This window comes from Ammodytes marinus (assembly GCF_949987685.1).
Source record: "Ammodytes marinus genome assembly, chromosome: 23".
NCBI classification, from domain to species: Eukaryota; Metazoa; Chordata; class Actinopteri; order Uranoscopiformes; family Ammodytidae; genus Ammodytes; species Ammodytes marinus.
In genome coordinates, this window is record NC_137227.1 from 15,816,172 (window position 1) to 15,834,066 (window position 17,895).

Here is a 17,895-nt window from a genome sequence, read left to right on the forward strand (position 1 = left end):
TCAGAGTTCAATACACCTTCATATTCCCACTGGTGAAGTAGGCCTTTAAGTTTCATTTCAGTGGAATGGTGTGACTTGTCCACACCCACTGAAGCAAGTTGAGCTGCCTCAGCTTCCAGTACTTGTCTTGAGGTGTTGAGTGTTGAATTGTTTTTGGCGCTGTTATCACTGCGTACGGTCTTTCGTGTTCGAGAGAGAACGTTTAGGCCCCCGAATTCACTGAATAATTACGGAGAGTGAGTGAGTAATTTTTCATACTAATTTTGCTGTTTTTCTCCTGTGTGAGCTTTGAAAATACAGATTTGGAAGTGAAGTTATGCAGAACAAATATGAGCATGTTGACTCACATGACTGTGACTCACCGGGCGGGTCAGGATTCACATTGCATAAAAATAGACTTGATGCTTTTCTCTTTTAAAAAGGACTTGTTTTCCTTTTTAAACGTTAATGCTACTGATGAATACCAAAAGTTTTTATTAAAAAAAACATCCAAATGGATATTGGATTAGTTCATATGATAGATGAAAAGGAGTCACTTATTTAAATAGACTTGATTTAAGGGATCTATCAAACATTTGAGCTTCTTTTTCCTAGTTCTGTGGCTTTCCTAGTTCTATTAAGCACAAGGAAAAATCACGGCCTTCTGTCATCTTAAATACTAGATAAATACAGATATAAAAGCATATAAATCACATTGTCTCCCACAGACATTCCATCATGTCATCATCATGCAGTGTCTTTGCTTCATTGCCGGAGGATCATTTCCAGTGTTCCATCTGTCTGAATGTCTTCAGCGACCCGGTCACCACACCATGCGGACACAACTTCTGCAAAACCTGCCTGTGCGAGCGCTGGGACAAGAGCGACATGTGCCAATGTCCCACATGTAAAAAAAGATTCAACGTGAGGCCTGAGATCTCCACCAACGAGGTCATTGAGGAGATTTCAACCCAGATAAAGAAGAGGAAGGTCCAGGCACTTGAAAGCACCGATGCACCGTGGAGGGTGGCGTGTGACGTGTGCACAGACGTCAACCTCATGGCCTCGAAGTCGTGTCTGGTGTGTGTGACATCGTATTGTGAAGCCCACCTGGAGCCTCACCACAGAGTTCCCTCGCTGATGAGACACAAGCTGATTGACCCTGTGGAGAACCTGGAGGAGAAGATGTGTGAAAGGCACGGGAGGATCCTGGAGCTCTTCTGTAGGAAAGAACAGGTATGTATCTGTCTGCTGTGCAGCGAGGTGGACCACAAGGACCACGAGACAGTGTCAGTTGAAGAAGAAGGGGCTCAACAGAAAGTAAGAATTTAATTTCTTAAAGGAGAAGTTACATTTTTTTATTTTTAGCTTGGTTCATCACTCAGTGTTGAAGTGAAGGCGACAGAAACCATTCCTTTAACTGTGCATTTTTGAAGAAGAAAGCTAACGCTCCCATTGACAACCAGTATTTGAGCTAACGTACTTAGCAATGAGCGACCTTTGCCCATTTATTCTTAAAAAAATCAAACAAAGTTAAAGAAATGGTGTTTGTTGCGTCTTGAGCCTGAGAGTGATGCAGCAAGCTAAAACATATATTTTTTTAACTATTTATTTTAGAGTGAAATCAGTAAAATGAAGGACTGACTGGCTCACTCACTTTTGGGTTTTTGAAATTCTACATCTTCAAGGAAAAAATAGATTCTAAGAAAGCAAGGATAAAAATCATGGTTGAGGACAGAATGGAAAAAATAACGGAATTCACAGACTCTTCTGAAATGAGCAGAGTGAGTACTGGGGATTTATTACACATGGATTTTTAAACACTTTAATACAGATCTTTGCTGATGACATGATTTATTTATTTTTTATCATCAGGAAAAAGCAAATCAAGAGCTTGAAGACAGCGATAAACTCTTTAACACACTGATAAATTGTGTACATGAGACACACACTAAACTAAAGTCGAATATCCAGGAGAAGCTCCGAAAATCACAAGACAAGGACGAGGCGATGATCGCAGAGCTGCGGGGGGAGATCGCCCAACTGCAGAAGAATCACTCTGAGCTAGAGGAGCTATCGCAGAGTGACGACCACCTTCAAATACTGCAGGTTTTTTACAATGTTATGACGATATTTCTCTCAAAGTTTGCCCCCTTCTGCATTTTCCACTTTCTTCTAAGGTGGTTGAAGGATTAAGGACCCAACCGAAGTGAGGATCGTGAGGGCAGAATTTGAGTAAAATATGAGTTTCAATGCTAATGTTATACAAACTTCTTTTGGGCATAAAAACGTGTAATAGAAAAAGTGTTTGTTTTAATGAAAGTAATCAGCTGACAAAGTTGAATGATGATATATAAGTTGATTTTTTTTTTTACAATATTCATCTGCAGTGTCTCACCTTAAGGAAATGATTTGCTGTCTTGCCAAAAGTTTGATGAGAAGGTTGCTGTCTTTATGGTATAACAATATCAAACACAGCCTCATAATCATTATGCCTGTGAATCATTTCAGACTTTGAAGTTCCTGAGCACCATGTCAGGCCCCAAAGACTGGTCCAACATCAGGGTTTACTCAGACCTGTGTGTGCAGACGTTGAGGAGAGCCGTGTCTCATCTCGTCCAAACTTTCCAAGCAGAACTGAAAACTCTGACAGAAAAAGGTAAAAATATATTACCAGCGTAGAAAAATCTTATTTTTTCTTTTTCAACTAACTGGTCTGTTCCCACTTCTTACAGAACTGACCAGGATGAGACAATATAAAGGTAAGATCAGAAATCAATCAATTTATTGACTTTCTTGCGGAGTTACTAAAGAAAGATGAGAGCTTTCACTAATCTTCATTTTCTCAGAGTCAGTCGCCTTTGACCCAAACACTGCTGGTTCCGGCCTGATGGTGTCTGAATTTGGGAAACGTTTGAAGTTCTCCAAGACCGCAAGCAGCCCCTTGTTTGACTTGGACAGGTTCGACTGCCCCATGGTTTTAGGGAACAAGGGCTTCACCTCCGGCCGTCACTACTGGGAAGTCCAAGTGGGCCTGAGAAACGACTGGGACGTCGGCGTCGCCAAAGAAACGGTGACCAGAACGGGCAAGATCACACTGACGAAAGCAAATGGCTTCTTCGCCATAGGAAAGAGGGGTTTTGACTATGAAGTTCATAGGAAAGGCTACTCAGTCCTTCACCTGTGTCCCAGGCCGAGAAATGTCGGAGTGTATGTGGACTGTAGTGAAGGCAGGGTCTCGTTCTTTGATGTGGATAGGAAGATGCACATTCACTCATTTGCAGGAGAATGTTTCACCGAGAAGATGTTCCCGTATTTCTATCTGTACAGCCGGGCCAAGAAATCAGAGCCTTTGGTCATTGGCTCTATGGAATCACTCCGTTCTCTGCTTGCTTCCCTTGTTTCAGCTGAACAAAAGGGGATTTGAATAAAGGCTTTGTGCGGTCAAACATTTTGACCACACTCAGAGGAAGCCCTTTAAAACCAATCACATATCATTAGCATGCTAATGATGCCAGCTCAGAGAGTACAGAAAAACACTGTTTAATCCACTCCTTATACTGTAGTTCTTGTGTTTATTGTCTTGGAAAAACTAAAAGGGGATCATTTTCTTCTTCAAATGTGCACAGGGCCCCGAGTCTAAATGGCGCCCGTGGCCATAATAATAAAAAAAAAATGTGTTAAGTATTTAAAATGTTTTGACATATTGGAATGTACTGTATATTAGAATATGGGCTACTTATAATTCCATTGGGATCACTCAATGTAATGATGTATCAATAGGCTGCGGGGTAAGTCTATTGATAACCTATTGGTAACCTCATTTCCAGCGCGGTGAAAACAAATTCAGAACTTTTCCTACCTACCAACGTCACTTCCACACAGGTCGCGCTCGATAAAATCAATGCAAATGACTCTTTTTCAGGTGAAAGTTCAATCAATACGCTATATTGATTGATACTGATTTTGCAATGCTGTCCTGACGCTGCAAGTTGTTTTCCATTCGATTTAAGGTCAATAATGAAATTCACTATTAGAATAAAAGTGGAACAGAGTGTTAACATGTGTTGTATTATTACTATACTAAAACCTGTAGTCAGTGGTTTTGTTGCCCTAGTTTTTTTGGGAGCTGCTGCTGAAATATCACTTTCTTTATTTTCTTTTTTACATCCACGCCTGCTTATCCGGTGCATGTGGGTTTATAAGCATTCAGGAGGAAATGACCCAAGTCCAACAGGGCCGCCCTCTTTCCCAGCAGTGATAGGTGTGTCAATACCTATTACAGAGGAGGTACCAACAGATAACAGTGTAACACAACACTTTAAGAGCCTCAGGAAAGACAAGCTGGTATAGTTCCTTAAGAAAGGTAGGTGTTCTTAATATTTTCAATATTTAATGTCAGATTGTTTTGCCAAATGGAAGAGACAAGCTGTGTGCTTATCATTACATTTTAATTTTCTCATGTCTAAGTTGTGAATTGAGTGACCCAGTTTCACTTTTAGCCATTCAGGCTATTTGGAACTAACATGTCAAAACAGAAATCCACAACCAAAGATATGTTTTAACTGCAAATGCTTTTACTGTATATTCTAACTACAAATGTAGCTAATCAGGTGGGCAACCATGACTTAATCTTTTAATGGAATTACAGAGAATACTCCCTTCTGATTGGCCAGGGGATGTAAAATGTTTTGAATCATCACATGGTGCTGACGTAACGCCGTCACCACTCTGGCTAATACTCAGTTGTATTTTGTTACATTTGTTGAAGGAGATGTGTATGTACATGTTCAGTGCTAATGGAAAATCTGCAGTGAGTCATTTCCAGTAACTGTGGAAAAAAATATTTAGGTTGTGTAACTAAAAACTAAAGCAACACTAAATAAATTAAAAAGATTACGTTGTTTTCTATAGTTATTGGCTTCTTCAGGTTTTTTTCTTTGTATATAGTCTTCAATTCAGTGGAACATTTTGGCGCCAATATATGACCCTTGTAAAAAGTTACAACCTACTTGTGGTTGTGTCGATGTCAGCTAATTTGCGTTGTCATGTTTTAGACATCAGAAACACATGTTAAAAAAATGGCTGGGTGGGGTTGGTTTAACATTTTCCTCTTGTCTGTATAAATGTACTTTAATAGAGTTATTTGATGGCCTCTGGCGTTTTGGTTATGTTGATTCCCGTGGCTGCTGTGAGAACCTATAATCAAAAAACTCACTCGCACATAAACTTATGATTTACTATCTAACCAGTCATTGTCAATCCTTAAACCGCTTCTCTCTATCAAAGCCACAAACAGTTTATGCAGAGCAATTTCATAGACTTTGAGACAGGAGTCTATGAAGGAGTTATAAAGATTCAAAATTGATTTGAGATTGTCAACTCAGGTCAACTGCGCATCACTTTATTGGTTCCTTCTGGTCCCTTCTGCCACGACTATTAAACACTAGTACAAGTGACTTAGTTATTATAATTATAAATTAAATAAAAACGCATTTGATCTCTTATTATTGTTTACCTTTGCTATTTATTTACTTTATAATTGTAATGTATGTACACTACAATGAGACAATGCTGATCATATATTCACAGTCAATTAAGGTTGAGTGATATTCAATGCTACAATTCAATATATATCACAAAATGTATCAACATGACTTTACTTCTTTTTTTTTTACACTTTTTTTTGGAATTTTCAATACAAGACATACACTCAAAATGTGTACCCTTGTTATGCCCAAGAAGTACTGAAAGTCAAATGTGTGCTAATACAAGCCTTTTTTTCCCTTGCAGATACACTTTAACCAATAAGGAATGGGATACGTTGTCATCTGTGCGTGCTGACACCACACCCAAATCAGACCAGGGTTGTTCTCAGCTCACACACACATGGAAAGACAGATCAATTGTTTCGACCTAATGTCAGAGCCTCCTAAGTGCTGCATTTGTCTGGATGAGTTCACCAGCCCGGCTTCCCTCCCCTGTGGACACTGCTTCTGCCTGGGCTGCATAGGCGAATACTGGAGGATCAATGGAGCATGCCAGTGCCCCCTCTGCAAGGCCTTTTACCCCAGCAGGCCTCAGCTACAAACAAACCAAACTGTACTCGTTAATGCCACGGCTAAGGAATCAACTGTGCCTTTAAAAGCGGGAGAGGTTCCCTGTGATGTCTGCCCCGAAAAATGCAGAGCAGTGAAATCCTGCCTGGAGTGCATGGCCTCATATTGTGCAACTCATCTGGAGCCGCATTACAGGAACCAAGAGCTTGGGCGCCATCTCCTGATCAGTGTGGTGAAGAACCTGGATGAGTCCGTGTGTGGACTGCATGGAAAGGCCTTAAACAGGTTCTGCAGAAGTGACCAAACATTCATCTGTGACATGTGCACCGAGTCAGAGCACTGGGGCCATCACATTATAGCAGTCAACAAAGAAGCCGCAAAGAAGAAGGTAAGGACAAATAGAAGCACCACAACATGTTAAGTGTTGAATAGTGTCAGGCCAGCAACATATTCTGCAGACGTTCAGTTTGCTGACTCTTCTCCACTTTTGCTAAACTAGCTTAGTATTTCAGCTATACTAAACTACTGGCAAGCTACATTTAAAAAATACTGTAAAAAGTTAAAAAGTTAGGAAAACTAAAATTTTCAAAGCAACTGTCTAGATTTTTTTAACGGAAAACTGCCACTTTTGAGCCAATTAATTATCTTTTGTCGAGATCCTTTATATGTAATGAAAATGTATCTTTCATAATCATACAAACTTAAAAATGTTAGTTTAATAACCTAATCATTTCAAACAATAGCAGTTGTTCCAACTAATTATAACAAACAAAACCAAGTCAAAATGTTGATTCCAACTTTAAACAGTGTTAAAACTGTGAAAAATATCTGAACCAAAAATAATAAGTTGGCACAACTTTAACTTTTTGAATTCTTTGTATGGAACTCAAGACTTTAGTTAAACAAAAGTTATATTACATATGAATGATAAGCAGGCATTCTTCCTTAAAGGTTTTTAAAGATTTCACATACTAGCGCATCATATTTGACCATTTCAGTTAAATGAAACAGAAAACAAAACAGTGTGGAGGGAGAAGTTCAAAAGAAATCCTTTGAAAGTAAGCGACAATGTTCAACAAACGGATCATCTGGTCTTAATTCTGATGAAACAAGCAAAACCCACTGGCATGACATAAATCATTTGACAATCGTCCTTATTAAAAGAAAAACAGATGGCATCTTTGAAGAGGAAACATACACATTACATGAGAAACTTTCATGAATGATGAAAAAATAGGTCTGTTTTGCATTAGCAGGAATACAAGACCCGATTGACATTATTGATGGGGAAGCGGTTGAGAAGATTGCAACATTCTCCAGAGTTGAAATGTTGAATGAAATATACAACAATGCCATTGAGCATTGGCAGTATTGATGTCAATTACACTGTAGAGATTGCCCCATGCCACAGACGCCATTTTGCTGACGAAATATGTTTTTTTTCACAGTTCACACTAAAAAGGAGAAGGTCGAAACTTCAGCAAGCGATTCAAGAGAGACTGGTTAAAGTTGAGAAAATCCAGGTCTGTGCAGACGTGAGTGAGGACAATCAGAAAGAGGAGTGGGCGCAGAACAAGGAGCTCGTAGGACAACTGGAGGAAGAAATCTCCGAGCTGCGGAGGAGAAACACGCAGCTGGAGCAGCTGGAGCGGACTGAAGACGACCTCCGCTTCCTACAGGTCTGCATCACATTCAAAAGCTTAGATATTTTATCATTCCATTAAAACGCTTATTTTTCTCTTTGTGACTAAATACTGATCGTTAAATGTCGTCTTTCTCTTGTCTCTACAGAGATTTCTATACACTACCTCATCTCAACGATTGGAAAACTGAACACTTTGGTGATTTATACCTTCAAGAGCGATGGAACAAAGTTTATTTTTATATTTTCTTAAAGGTACAGTGTGTAATATAGAAGTTTTTTGATGTCATGTAACGCTCCCTCTCTACCCCTTCGGTTTGGATAATTTACCGAAGCTACGGTGGCCTCTAAGGACAAGATGCAAATATTTGACCAAAGATGGCATCATCCACCACTGCCTCAAGTCTTTCCACAATGTCAAGTGATGAGGTTGAAGATGTGGTTACGTAATGTACAGCAGCATATCTAGTTGGAAAAGAAAAGTTGGACCTCTTGGGAAATATGTTTATGCACTTCAAGACCTGCCACTCCCATATCAATCTGTCTTTATAGCACAAACCAAGATCAACAGTTAGCATGTTATATTTAGTTTGTTTGGTTTACCTGAAAGAAGTGTAAAATCAACTATTCTCCATTTTAATAGATGGTTATGATTTTTAACATTAATATTTTTTAAAGGATTTTTTGTACAGACTAAATGCACAAGGTGTAAACTGTTAATAAGGGAGTTTTATAGGTAGGCTTATAAAGGTGAAATATGTGACCTTTGAACCAAGTCCATGTGTGCGCTTAGATAAGATAACTGGCAGCTGGCATTACATTAAACAGACACCTACGACAGTGGTATTGATCATGTCATTACAATTCTGCCAGGGAGTTGAGAAACATATTTCCTTTAATGTCGAACCTTTGCTAGCTTTTAATGATTCATTTGAATGTATACCCATTTGAACTGTAAGTATTGTGTCGAACAATTGGATGTAATTAACTACGTGCAGCAAAAATATGAATGTACGGATATACAGATTTAAAGAGACCAGATAAATGTATGAAACTCAACTATATTTAATTGTATGAATGTAACTTATGCCTGTGTGGATCATTTTATTTTGACTTTAAGTAGAATGTGATCTTACATGCATCAGTATTTGTATATAGTAATGTTAACATGTTTGAGGCTTTTTTTTTCCTTTTATATGGACGAGTGAAGAACATATCAAGCCTCTAACACTGTTCTGATGCAAAAGAAATTCCATGTTTGTGTAAAAAATATATCGAGGGCTTGGAGCAAAAGGGGCGTAAGTGACATATTTGTCGAAAATTACTTTTTTATACAATTTTAAAGGTCTCGATAAGTTCTATCAAACACAAAATAAACTTAAATAATATTCCATAAATCAATTGTCTTTTGTTGTATGTTTGCCTTAAAAAAAAAATTATTATGAAAGCTAATGTTGAGCAAACTATGTAAACACAGCGCCTTGATGAGTGTCCCAGCAAAGTTTATTTTCAGACTAGTTCAATATTTGTGTGTGAACATGTTGCACATGCCTGTGTGGATAATGTATTTTTGAAGGATAATGTTAATGTTAGGATTATGAAATTTACACAAAACAACTTGCTCAACAGCAAACTATGTACACACAGCGCCTTGATGAGTGTCCCAGCAAAGTTCAATATTTGATGTGTGTAAACATATTGCACACGCCCTCCAGGAGACAAACAGCTGATTTGGTTGCTCATTTGCCTGCTGATGTGCCTCTCCCGTTGAGCAGAGCTTTTGGAACAGAAATGAAACCTAAGCGAGGGAGGGAGGAAGGCCCAGAGCCAGAGGAAGGACACACACACACACACACACCACCGGAAAGTGGAGTGAGAGAGAGACAGGTACCCGTGAGATAAGGAGCATTTCAGCAGCTGAACGGTAATAATTTATATGCACACATAAATATTTGATCATATTACTACCCTTTAATAGGTAAGTCAAAATTAAGTTTCTGTTTCCACCTGTTTTCCCCTCAGTTCGTCTCATTACTTTACATTGTAGGACATTTAGTTTTCTAATATGGCGAATTAAACTCTTGATGGATTGACTGCGGTGTTTTTACACAGGGTTTTGGTTATGGTGACTAAAGGTTTTGGTAGTGTGCATGGTTGTTTGTTACATCATTGATGTTTTTTTAATGTTTTGCTATTGGGATTTAACACAACACACACACACACACACACACACACACACACACACACACACACACACACATAACCTGAACTGACCCTTGGGCGTGTCACCAGTAAAACCTAAAGGCCAGGACACACCGGCCCGATAATCGCCGTCGTAGAGTCGGGAGGGGGCGGGGACACGAATCTGTTTGGTGTGTGCCGTGAAATCGGTCGTCGTAGATGTCGTCGGGTTTCTTTTGTCGGCGGGCAGTCTTTCAGTTGGAGCAATTTGATTTGTGGAGGGCTAGCGAATCAGTGAAGCCCGGAAGTGAGGCGGGTAGCACAAACAGCTAACAACAGTTAGCCATCGTATTAATGTGTTTGTTTCGTTCAGCGAGTACTCACATGCATCAACCCTTGTTGACTGCTCGACACCATGCTCGACACTCTCTGCTAAAAATGGTGCTCTTTATGGTCCATAAATATAAATCCGTATTTCTATCTATGTTTATGGTCTAGAGAGCCGTCCCATCATTTCCGGCTTCCGTATTTTTTCGGGCCACAATACAGATTAGCGCCACCTGCTGTTATGGAGACATTACGTCCCGTGCAAGCGCAGAGCGTACGGAAAGTCAGCAGTCGGTTTGGTGTGTTCTTTGCACTTTTTCGGCCGCGACGGGAAGACTGGAGCTCCCTGAATCGGCAGTCTCCATTTTCGGGTAGTCGGACTGGTGTGTCCTGGCCTTTAAACAGTGTTGATGTTTCCTTGTTTGTTCAGAAAAGCAATACGCTTTTTTAATCTTGGCTTTTTAAATCTGTCCGGTAAACACCTAAATAAGTAATGAGAAATAAGATAAGATAAGATAAGATAAGATAGTCTTTATTGTCACTGTACAGTCACCCGTACAACGAAATTGGGATTGCCAACTGAAGGTGCATTATTACACACAGAAAAAACAGACAAGCAATTTAAGATAAAAACAGTATAAAAACAACAAGACACATAAATAACACAAGAAACAAGACAAGGACAGGCATGTCATAATAAATAAATCTAAAAGGCAGAAAGCATATTGCACTTGTGTAAGTGAGGTAGCCTATGTGTATGTCTGTTTAATGTGTTTACGTTTTTTGAGTGTTCAGTGTCCTGATTGCCCAAGGGAAGAAGCTGTTTGCCAGTCTGTTGGTTCTGCTCTGCAGGCTCCTGTACCTCCTACCAGAGGGCAGTAGGCTGAGCAGGTGGTGGCTGGGATGGAGGTGGTCACGGATTATTTTCTTTGCTCTCGAGAGGCATCGAGAGCTGGCGATGTCATCTAAGGAGGGCAAAGGAGAGCCAATGGTCTTTTCAGCTGACCTTATCACCCTCTGCAGCCTTTTCCTGTCAGCCACTGTGCAGCCAGCATACCACACAGTGATGGAGAAGGCCAGCACACTCTCGATGGTTGAGCGGTAGAAAGTCACCAGCAGCTTCTCCTCCAGTCTGTTCCTCTTGAGTACCCTCAGAAAGTGGAGTCGTTGTTGGGCCTTCTTCACCACCGCTTTGGTGTTAGCTGACCAGGATATGTCCTCAGAGATGTGAGTTCCCAGGAACTTAAAGGTGGAGACTCTCTCCACGCAGTCACCGTTTATGTGGAGAGGAGCGGGGTCAGCTCTGTGTCTCCTGAAATCCATTATGACCTCCTTTGTTTTTGTGGTGTTAAGGGTCAGGTTGTTTGCAGCACACCACTCCACCAGCCGCTGCACCTCATCCCTGTAGGCCGACTCGTCTCCTCCGGTTATGAGCCCCACCACAGTCGTATCATCCGCAAATTTGACTATTGTGTTGGTGGGGTGGGTGGGAGTACAGTCATGTGTGTAGATGGCATACAGGAGTGGGCTCAGCACACAGCCTTGTGGAGAACCCGTACTGAGCATGAGGGTGGAGGAGCTGTGGGTGCCAATCTTAACAGACTGCGGTCGATTTGTTAGAAAATCTTTTATCCAGGCACAGGTGGCCGGGGGGAAGTCCAGGGCAGACAGCTTGCTCACAAGGATGTCCGGGATGATGGTGTTAAATGCCGCGCTGTAGTCGACAAAGAGCATCCTTACGTAGGTCCTTGGGTGTTCTAGGTGGCTGAGTGCTGTGTGGAGGGCTGTGGAGATGGCATCATCAGTAGATCTGTTTGCTTTATATGCAAATTGGAAGGGGTCAAAGGTTGCAGGGAGGCATTCTTTTATGTGATGAGTCATAAGCCTCTCAAAACATTTTGCAACCACTGGTGTTAGTGCAATGGGTCTATAGTCACTGAGGTTATTGATGGTTGAGTTTTTGGGAACAGGGATTATGGTAGCCGACTTGAGACATGGTGGGACGGTGGCACGTGTCAGGGACAGGTTGAAGATCTTGGTGAAGACCCCTGCCAGCTGATCAGCACATGCTTTGATTACTTCGCCAGGCACTCCATCAGGTCCGGTGGCTTTTCTTGTGTGCACTGACCTGAATACACGACTCACTTGATGTTCCTGGATAGTGAGTGTGTGTTGGCTTGTGGACAGAGGGGTCAGCATGTCTGTGTTGGGCCTTGTTGCCTCAAAGCGGGCAAAGAAATGATTTAATTCCTCTGCCAGCGAGGCGTCGGCACTGATGGTCACTGAGGGGCTGCTGTTGTAGTTTGTGATGTGTTTTAATCCCTGCCACACTTGACGTGGGTTGTTGTTTGTCAGATGGTCCTCAACCTTCCTTTTGTAAGCCTGCTTCGCACCTTTAATGCCTCTCCTCAGATCTGCTCTCGCCACGCTGTACAGGGCATTGTCCTTTGTTTTGAAGGCGGCGTTTCGGGCTCTCAGGAGTGACTGGACTTCACTTGTCATCCAGGGTTTACGGTTTGGATAGACTTTGATGTTTTTATCAACCGTCACATTGTCAGTGCAGTATTTGATGTATGACAATACGGTGTCAGTGAAGCCCTGTAGATCCTGTTGTTCAAGGATACTCCAATCTGTGTGAGCGAAGCAGTCCTGCAGTTGGGAGAGTGCACCCTCTGGCCAGGAGAGTGCACCCTTGAGTAGGAAGTAATCCATAGCTTTTACTCTCTGTCCTTCTGTCTATCCAGTTTAGAGACAAGTTTACTTTAGTGCAGAGATACAAAGGTTGAACAGTAAAAGTGATCACTGTAGCTATTGCCCATTACAGCAGGGTGATAGCCTGTGTGTCTAATCAGTTTGATATCCTCGTCAGCCTGCTAATAACTGCATATTATAAAGTATATACAGTAGCTAACTGAAGATTAAGCAGATCTGATAATGAATCTCTAACTGGCTATGATAAGTTTCATTCAATAAACCGGTTTTATGCTATTCTGAAATTAAATGGTTTTAATCAGATATAATGAAAACCTTTTAACAATCTCCATTTACGCCTCTGTCAGCGCAGCATTGACCCGCACACTTTTATTCACTGTTTTAAAACAAATCTGTCTTCTCTAGATGGACAATAAAAACCTTGACCAGGAACAACATGGTGGACAACGTGACAGAGAAGAAGATGAAGCTGGAGGAGACCAAGATGACTACACAGGAGGAGCAATGGCGTCCTTCCCGGGACATGCACAAGGAGACGACTCTGTAGAAGCACAAGCAGCCTTGAGAAAAAGAAGAGAAAAGGAAAAGGACATAGAAGGAGACCAGGATGTCTTCAGTAGTGGAGCACAGGCGTCCTTCGCGGGAGGAGCAGGACACAAAACAGCAGGAGCAATGTCAGCCCTTAAAGGAGGAGCCCAGGATGAAAACCTACGAGGAGCACAAGGAACCAATATGGGAGGAGCAAGGCCAAAGACCACAGGAGGAACTCGAGGTATTCCTGTGAGGCTGACATTAATCAGTTCCCTGACTCCATTATTCTTCTCTATACCTGTGATATTATTAAACTATGCTTCAGCATTTACCATTATGCTGTACTTCCCTTCACCCATGGCAACAATGGGTTAGGGTTAGGGACAAATATTAGTGAACAAAGCAGTTGAAAAGTTGAAAAGTGAACAACAATAACGTCAGATTTATTGCATTTTTAATTGAGTAACTTTACTGTGCTCTCTTTAAGCAGATATGGCCTCCACACACGCATCACCCAGAGAGACCGGCTCACTGGACAAGCAGCTAATATGTTCCATCTGCTTGGATCAATTTGTGGATCCTGTCACTACACCCTGTGGCCACTCATTTTGTAAGATATGTCTGATGAGCACCTTTCAGTACAATGAAATGGTGTGCCCCCTGTGCAAGAAGGATCTGATGAAAATCCCAGATGTAAACATCGTCATGAGAACCATTGTCGAACAGATGCAAAAAAACTCGGTGAGAGACAAGGATGGATACACTGGGGCGCTTGGCGAAGTGGGCTGTGACGTTTGCACAGAGAAAAAGCTGAAGGCTAAGAAGTCCTGCCTGGTGTGTCTTGCCTCGTATTGTTCAACCCATTTGGAGAATCATTCTTCAACGGAAAGGCTGAAGGGTCACAAGTTGGTGGAACCCGTGGAGAACTTGGACAAGAGAGCCTGTCTGCAACATGGCCGCCCCTTGGAGCTGTACAGCAGGGAGAAGAAGCAATGCATCTGTGTGCGCTGTTTGGAAGAAGGTCAGGGGGAGGTTGTTTCTACTGAAGATGAATGGAACAAGAAGAAGGTGAATCACCTTAAATTAAATATTGATAGTAGTGTGTATTTACGGGAACTGCATTGTGGAATTTTGTATGAATTGATTCCATTGCAAACACACCAAAAAGAGGTGCACAAATGGCAAGATCAGTTTCAATAAGGTTATAGATTTTAAGAATGGAAAGATGGAAGTTTGACTTTTCTTTTTGTTTACTACAGGCTCATCTTGACAACACCAAGGAAGACTTGCAAGAGAAAGTTGAGAAGAGAAAAATAAAGGTGGATGAGATTACTACATCTCTAAAGAGCTGCATGGTAAGCTTCAAGGATGATGATGGATTTCTTTTATATAGCACACTTTAGAATACAACGAAATCTCAATTTGAGTGTAGCTTGGGGTCCACTGGTCTGGGAGGCTCTGGCCTTGTCGTGGGGGGCCATGTGGAAGTAGCTTTTATGTTCCCGTTGGGTATTCTGCTGAAGGGTAGGGTGTGGGGCTGCTGACGTAGTATGAAGCCAGTTGAATGAGAGCGGGTATGCTCCCATGAGCTTGGTAAAAATGAAGCAGGTGTAGGGCTTGGAGAAAGTGGATTCAGGAGAGGGAGACAAACGTTACTGAGCATCAAATTACATGGATTAGAAAAACAATCAGATAAGGCTGTCATAGTCCAAACCAGCTGAGCAAGTTTCCAAACAGTACTGCAGTCAAAATGGAGCAACTGTCAAATGTATTATTCATGGTGTCGCACCCAAGTAATAATGCAATTTATTGGACTGTCCTTTAAAGTCACAGACCCACTGTGGAGTAGCAGTAATGGTAATATCAGAAAATGCCTGTTTTTCTACCATTTTTAGGACCAGTGGGAGAACGATTGGTGGGATATCGACGCAGTGTTTGTTGCTATTATCGCTGTTGTGGAGGCAGCGCAGGAGGCAGCTCTTCAGCCACTAAAGGACTGCAAGCAGATGATGGAGAAAGACGCAAAGGATCTCATCGAGGAGTTGGAATCAGAGATCGAGAGGCTTGAGAAAACCATCTCGGAGCTGGATGAAATATCTGTACTTGAGGATCATATCCTGTTCCTGCAGGTGAAATAAATCTTCTACCTTTACAGGGATTGACAATTTTTCGGCTGATGTATGTTCAATCCAGCTACTTCAAAGCTCTGTATTTCAAATGTGTATCTATTTACCTGTAAATTAATGGGGCATGTATGATTAGGTTTCCTTCCCTGCAGTGCATTTTCCTACCTGTTGGTTAATCTCCACTTCTTATGTCTTTTTCCTTTGCCTCAGAGTTATCCGTCTCTTCAAGATCTGGACAACATCAAAGACTGGTCAGGGGTAGAGCTCGACGCATCACTGTCTTTCGGCACTGTGAGAAAAACCACAACAACCCTGTTGGAACAAATTCAAAAGGAACTGGAGAAGCTAACCCCTACTGGTAAGACTTAAAGGTCACCTTAAAGCAAAATGCCCTTTTAAATTTTTTTCAAACACTATGATTTTTCTTCGCATATGACGTCATAAGGGGAGAAGCCATGCCATGTGCATGATATATCACCTTTAAATTATTTTGTTTAATGATCAAAGCCAAAATGTCGACTCAATTCATCTCAAATAATTTATTGTCTTCACAGAACTTCAGAGATTTCCAAAGTTTACAGGTACGTGATAAAAACTATTTCTTCCTGATGAAATCTTTAAAAAATATATACTTTTATGTTTTTATAATCAAGTACAACTTGTAATTCACAGTGGACGTAACGATGGATCCAAGTACCGCACACCGGCGCCTTGTTCTTTCTGATGACAGAAAGAAAGTGAGAGATGGAGGAAAGGACCAGGAAATAGATGATTCCACAGAGAGGTTTGACCTGTTTGCCAGCATCCTGGGGCTCAACAGCTTGACCTCTGGGAAGTTCTACTGGGAAGTGGAGGTCAGCAACAAGACGGGGTGGGGCCTGGGTGTTGCAAGACGCGACGCAAACCGCAAAGGGAAACTCAAGCTGAACCCAGACAACGGCTACTGGGTCACCGTGCATTATGAGGAAGAAGAGTACGCGGCCATGACGGAGCCACCAGTTCTTCTATCCATGAAACGGAAGCCAGACAAGGTTGGAGTGTTCGTGGATTACGAGGAAGGTCTTGTGTCCTTCTACGATGTGACGGCCAAATCTCACATCTACTCGTTTACCGAGTGTTCGTTCAAAGACGAGATCTTCCCATACTTCAGTCCACATACAAGACGGGATAAGACAAGTTCTTATCCTTTGATCATTTGTGCTGTGAAACAGCAGTGAGCAGGACATGAAGAGTATGAGTTGTTGTTCCCGTTTAGCAAGGAGAGGGTGTCAAATTTTATGAAAATTTAAAAGGTAAAACTAAACCCTTAATGAGAATTTAGTGGTTGGAATCTCTGGCCAGATTGCAGAGAAAATCATCCGGAACGTCAAGATCAGTTGTATGCGCTTGCATCATGTCTCTGTGTATGGTGTGTTTGGAGATAAATAAGGATTATTACATGGCACTGATAAATCCTGTGTTCTAATTGGTCAATCTCTGCATTCTGCGTTATACTGCTGTTGGGATGACTATGGCTGGTTAGCTGCACAATTTCTGACCAGGGCGTTCATTGTGTCTTTTATATCTACATAGGAGTGGCTCTCCCTATATGGAGGCCGCCATTTTGCCCTGCCTTGATTCTACAGTAGCACAGAATGGACAAACTAATGGCCATATGCATTTTTAAAGTCGTAGTAGGAAATGAACCTACTGGAAGACCAAGAGGAATTACAATAGAATAAATAACTAAACACATCTTCACCTCATCACTTGATATTGTGGAAGGACTTAATGCAGTGGTGCATAATGCCATCTTTAGTAACTAGCTTCTTGTCCTTTGAGGACACTGTAGCTTCTGCAACAATTCGAAAATGAGGGGTTACCAAGGGAGTTTGGCATTCTAGAACTTTCACCACTAGATGCCACTACATGTTCAGATATTACACACTGCACCTTTAATCCTGTATTTAAAACTCTGCCAGAAAGTAAATAAATGTATTTCCAAAAATGTAAAAACTTCTATAAAATAAAAGTGATGCTTTGTAAAGATTTAAATAAAATCCTGAAAATGTATTAAACTCAACTTTATTGAATGAACATAATTTATGCCTGTGTGGATAATGTATTTTTGAAGGATAATGTTAATGTTAGGATTATGAAATTTACACAAAACAACTTGCTCAACAGCAAACTATGTACACACAGCGCCTTGATGAGTGTCCCAGAAAAGTTCAATGTTTGATGTGTGTAAACATATTGCACACGCCCTCCAGGAGACAAACAGGTGATTTGGTTGCTCATTTGCCTGTCGATGTGCCTCTCCCGTTGAGGGAAGTGACTGGCAGAGCTTTTGGAACAG

At 41.3% G+C, this 17,895-nt stretch overlaps 2 protein-coding genes across 2 annotated transcripts; both read left to right on the plus strand.

Moving 5' to 3' along the window:
* Positions 1-129: 129 nt before the first annotated feature.
* LOC307269526 (uncharacterized protein) lies at positions 130-17,401 on the plus strand. The gene is made up of 18 exons (XM_080052500.1): positions 130-240; positions 708-1,299; positions 1,668-1,763; positions 1,855-2,088; positions 2,491-2,638; positions 2,715-2,741; positions 2,829-3,379; positions 4,265-4,269; positions 10,984-11,281; positions 11,542-11,769; positions 12,544-12,618; positions 13,306-13,672; positions 13,922-14,499; positions 14,691-14,786; positions 15,327-15,560; positions 15,768-15,915; positions 16,112-16,138; positions 16,230-17,401. The coding sequence occupies exons 2-18, from the start codon at positions 718-720 to the stop codon at positions 16,772-16,774; spliced, it is 4,239 nt and encodes a 1,412-aa protein (XP_079908626.1). The 5' UTR covers positions 130-240; positions 708-717; the 3' UTR covers positions 16,775-17,401.
* Positions 4,232-9,066, plus strand: LOC307269113 (E3 ubiquitin-protein ligase TRIM47-like). The gene is made up of 4 exons (XM_080051952.1): positions 4,232-4,345; positions 5,773-6,426; positions 7,487-7,717; positions 7,830-9,066. Exons 2-4 carry the CDS (start codon positions 5,869-5,871, stop codon positions 7,869-7,871), a joined length of 831 nt encoding a protein of 276 aa, XP_079908078.1. The 5' UTR covers positions 4,232-4,345; positions 5,773-5,868; the 3' UTR covers positions 7,872-9,066.
* Positions 17,402-17,895: the final 494 nt, after the last annotated feature.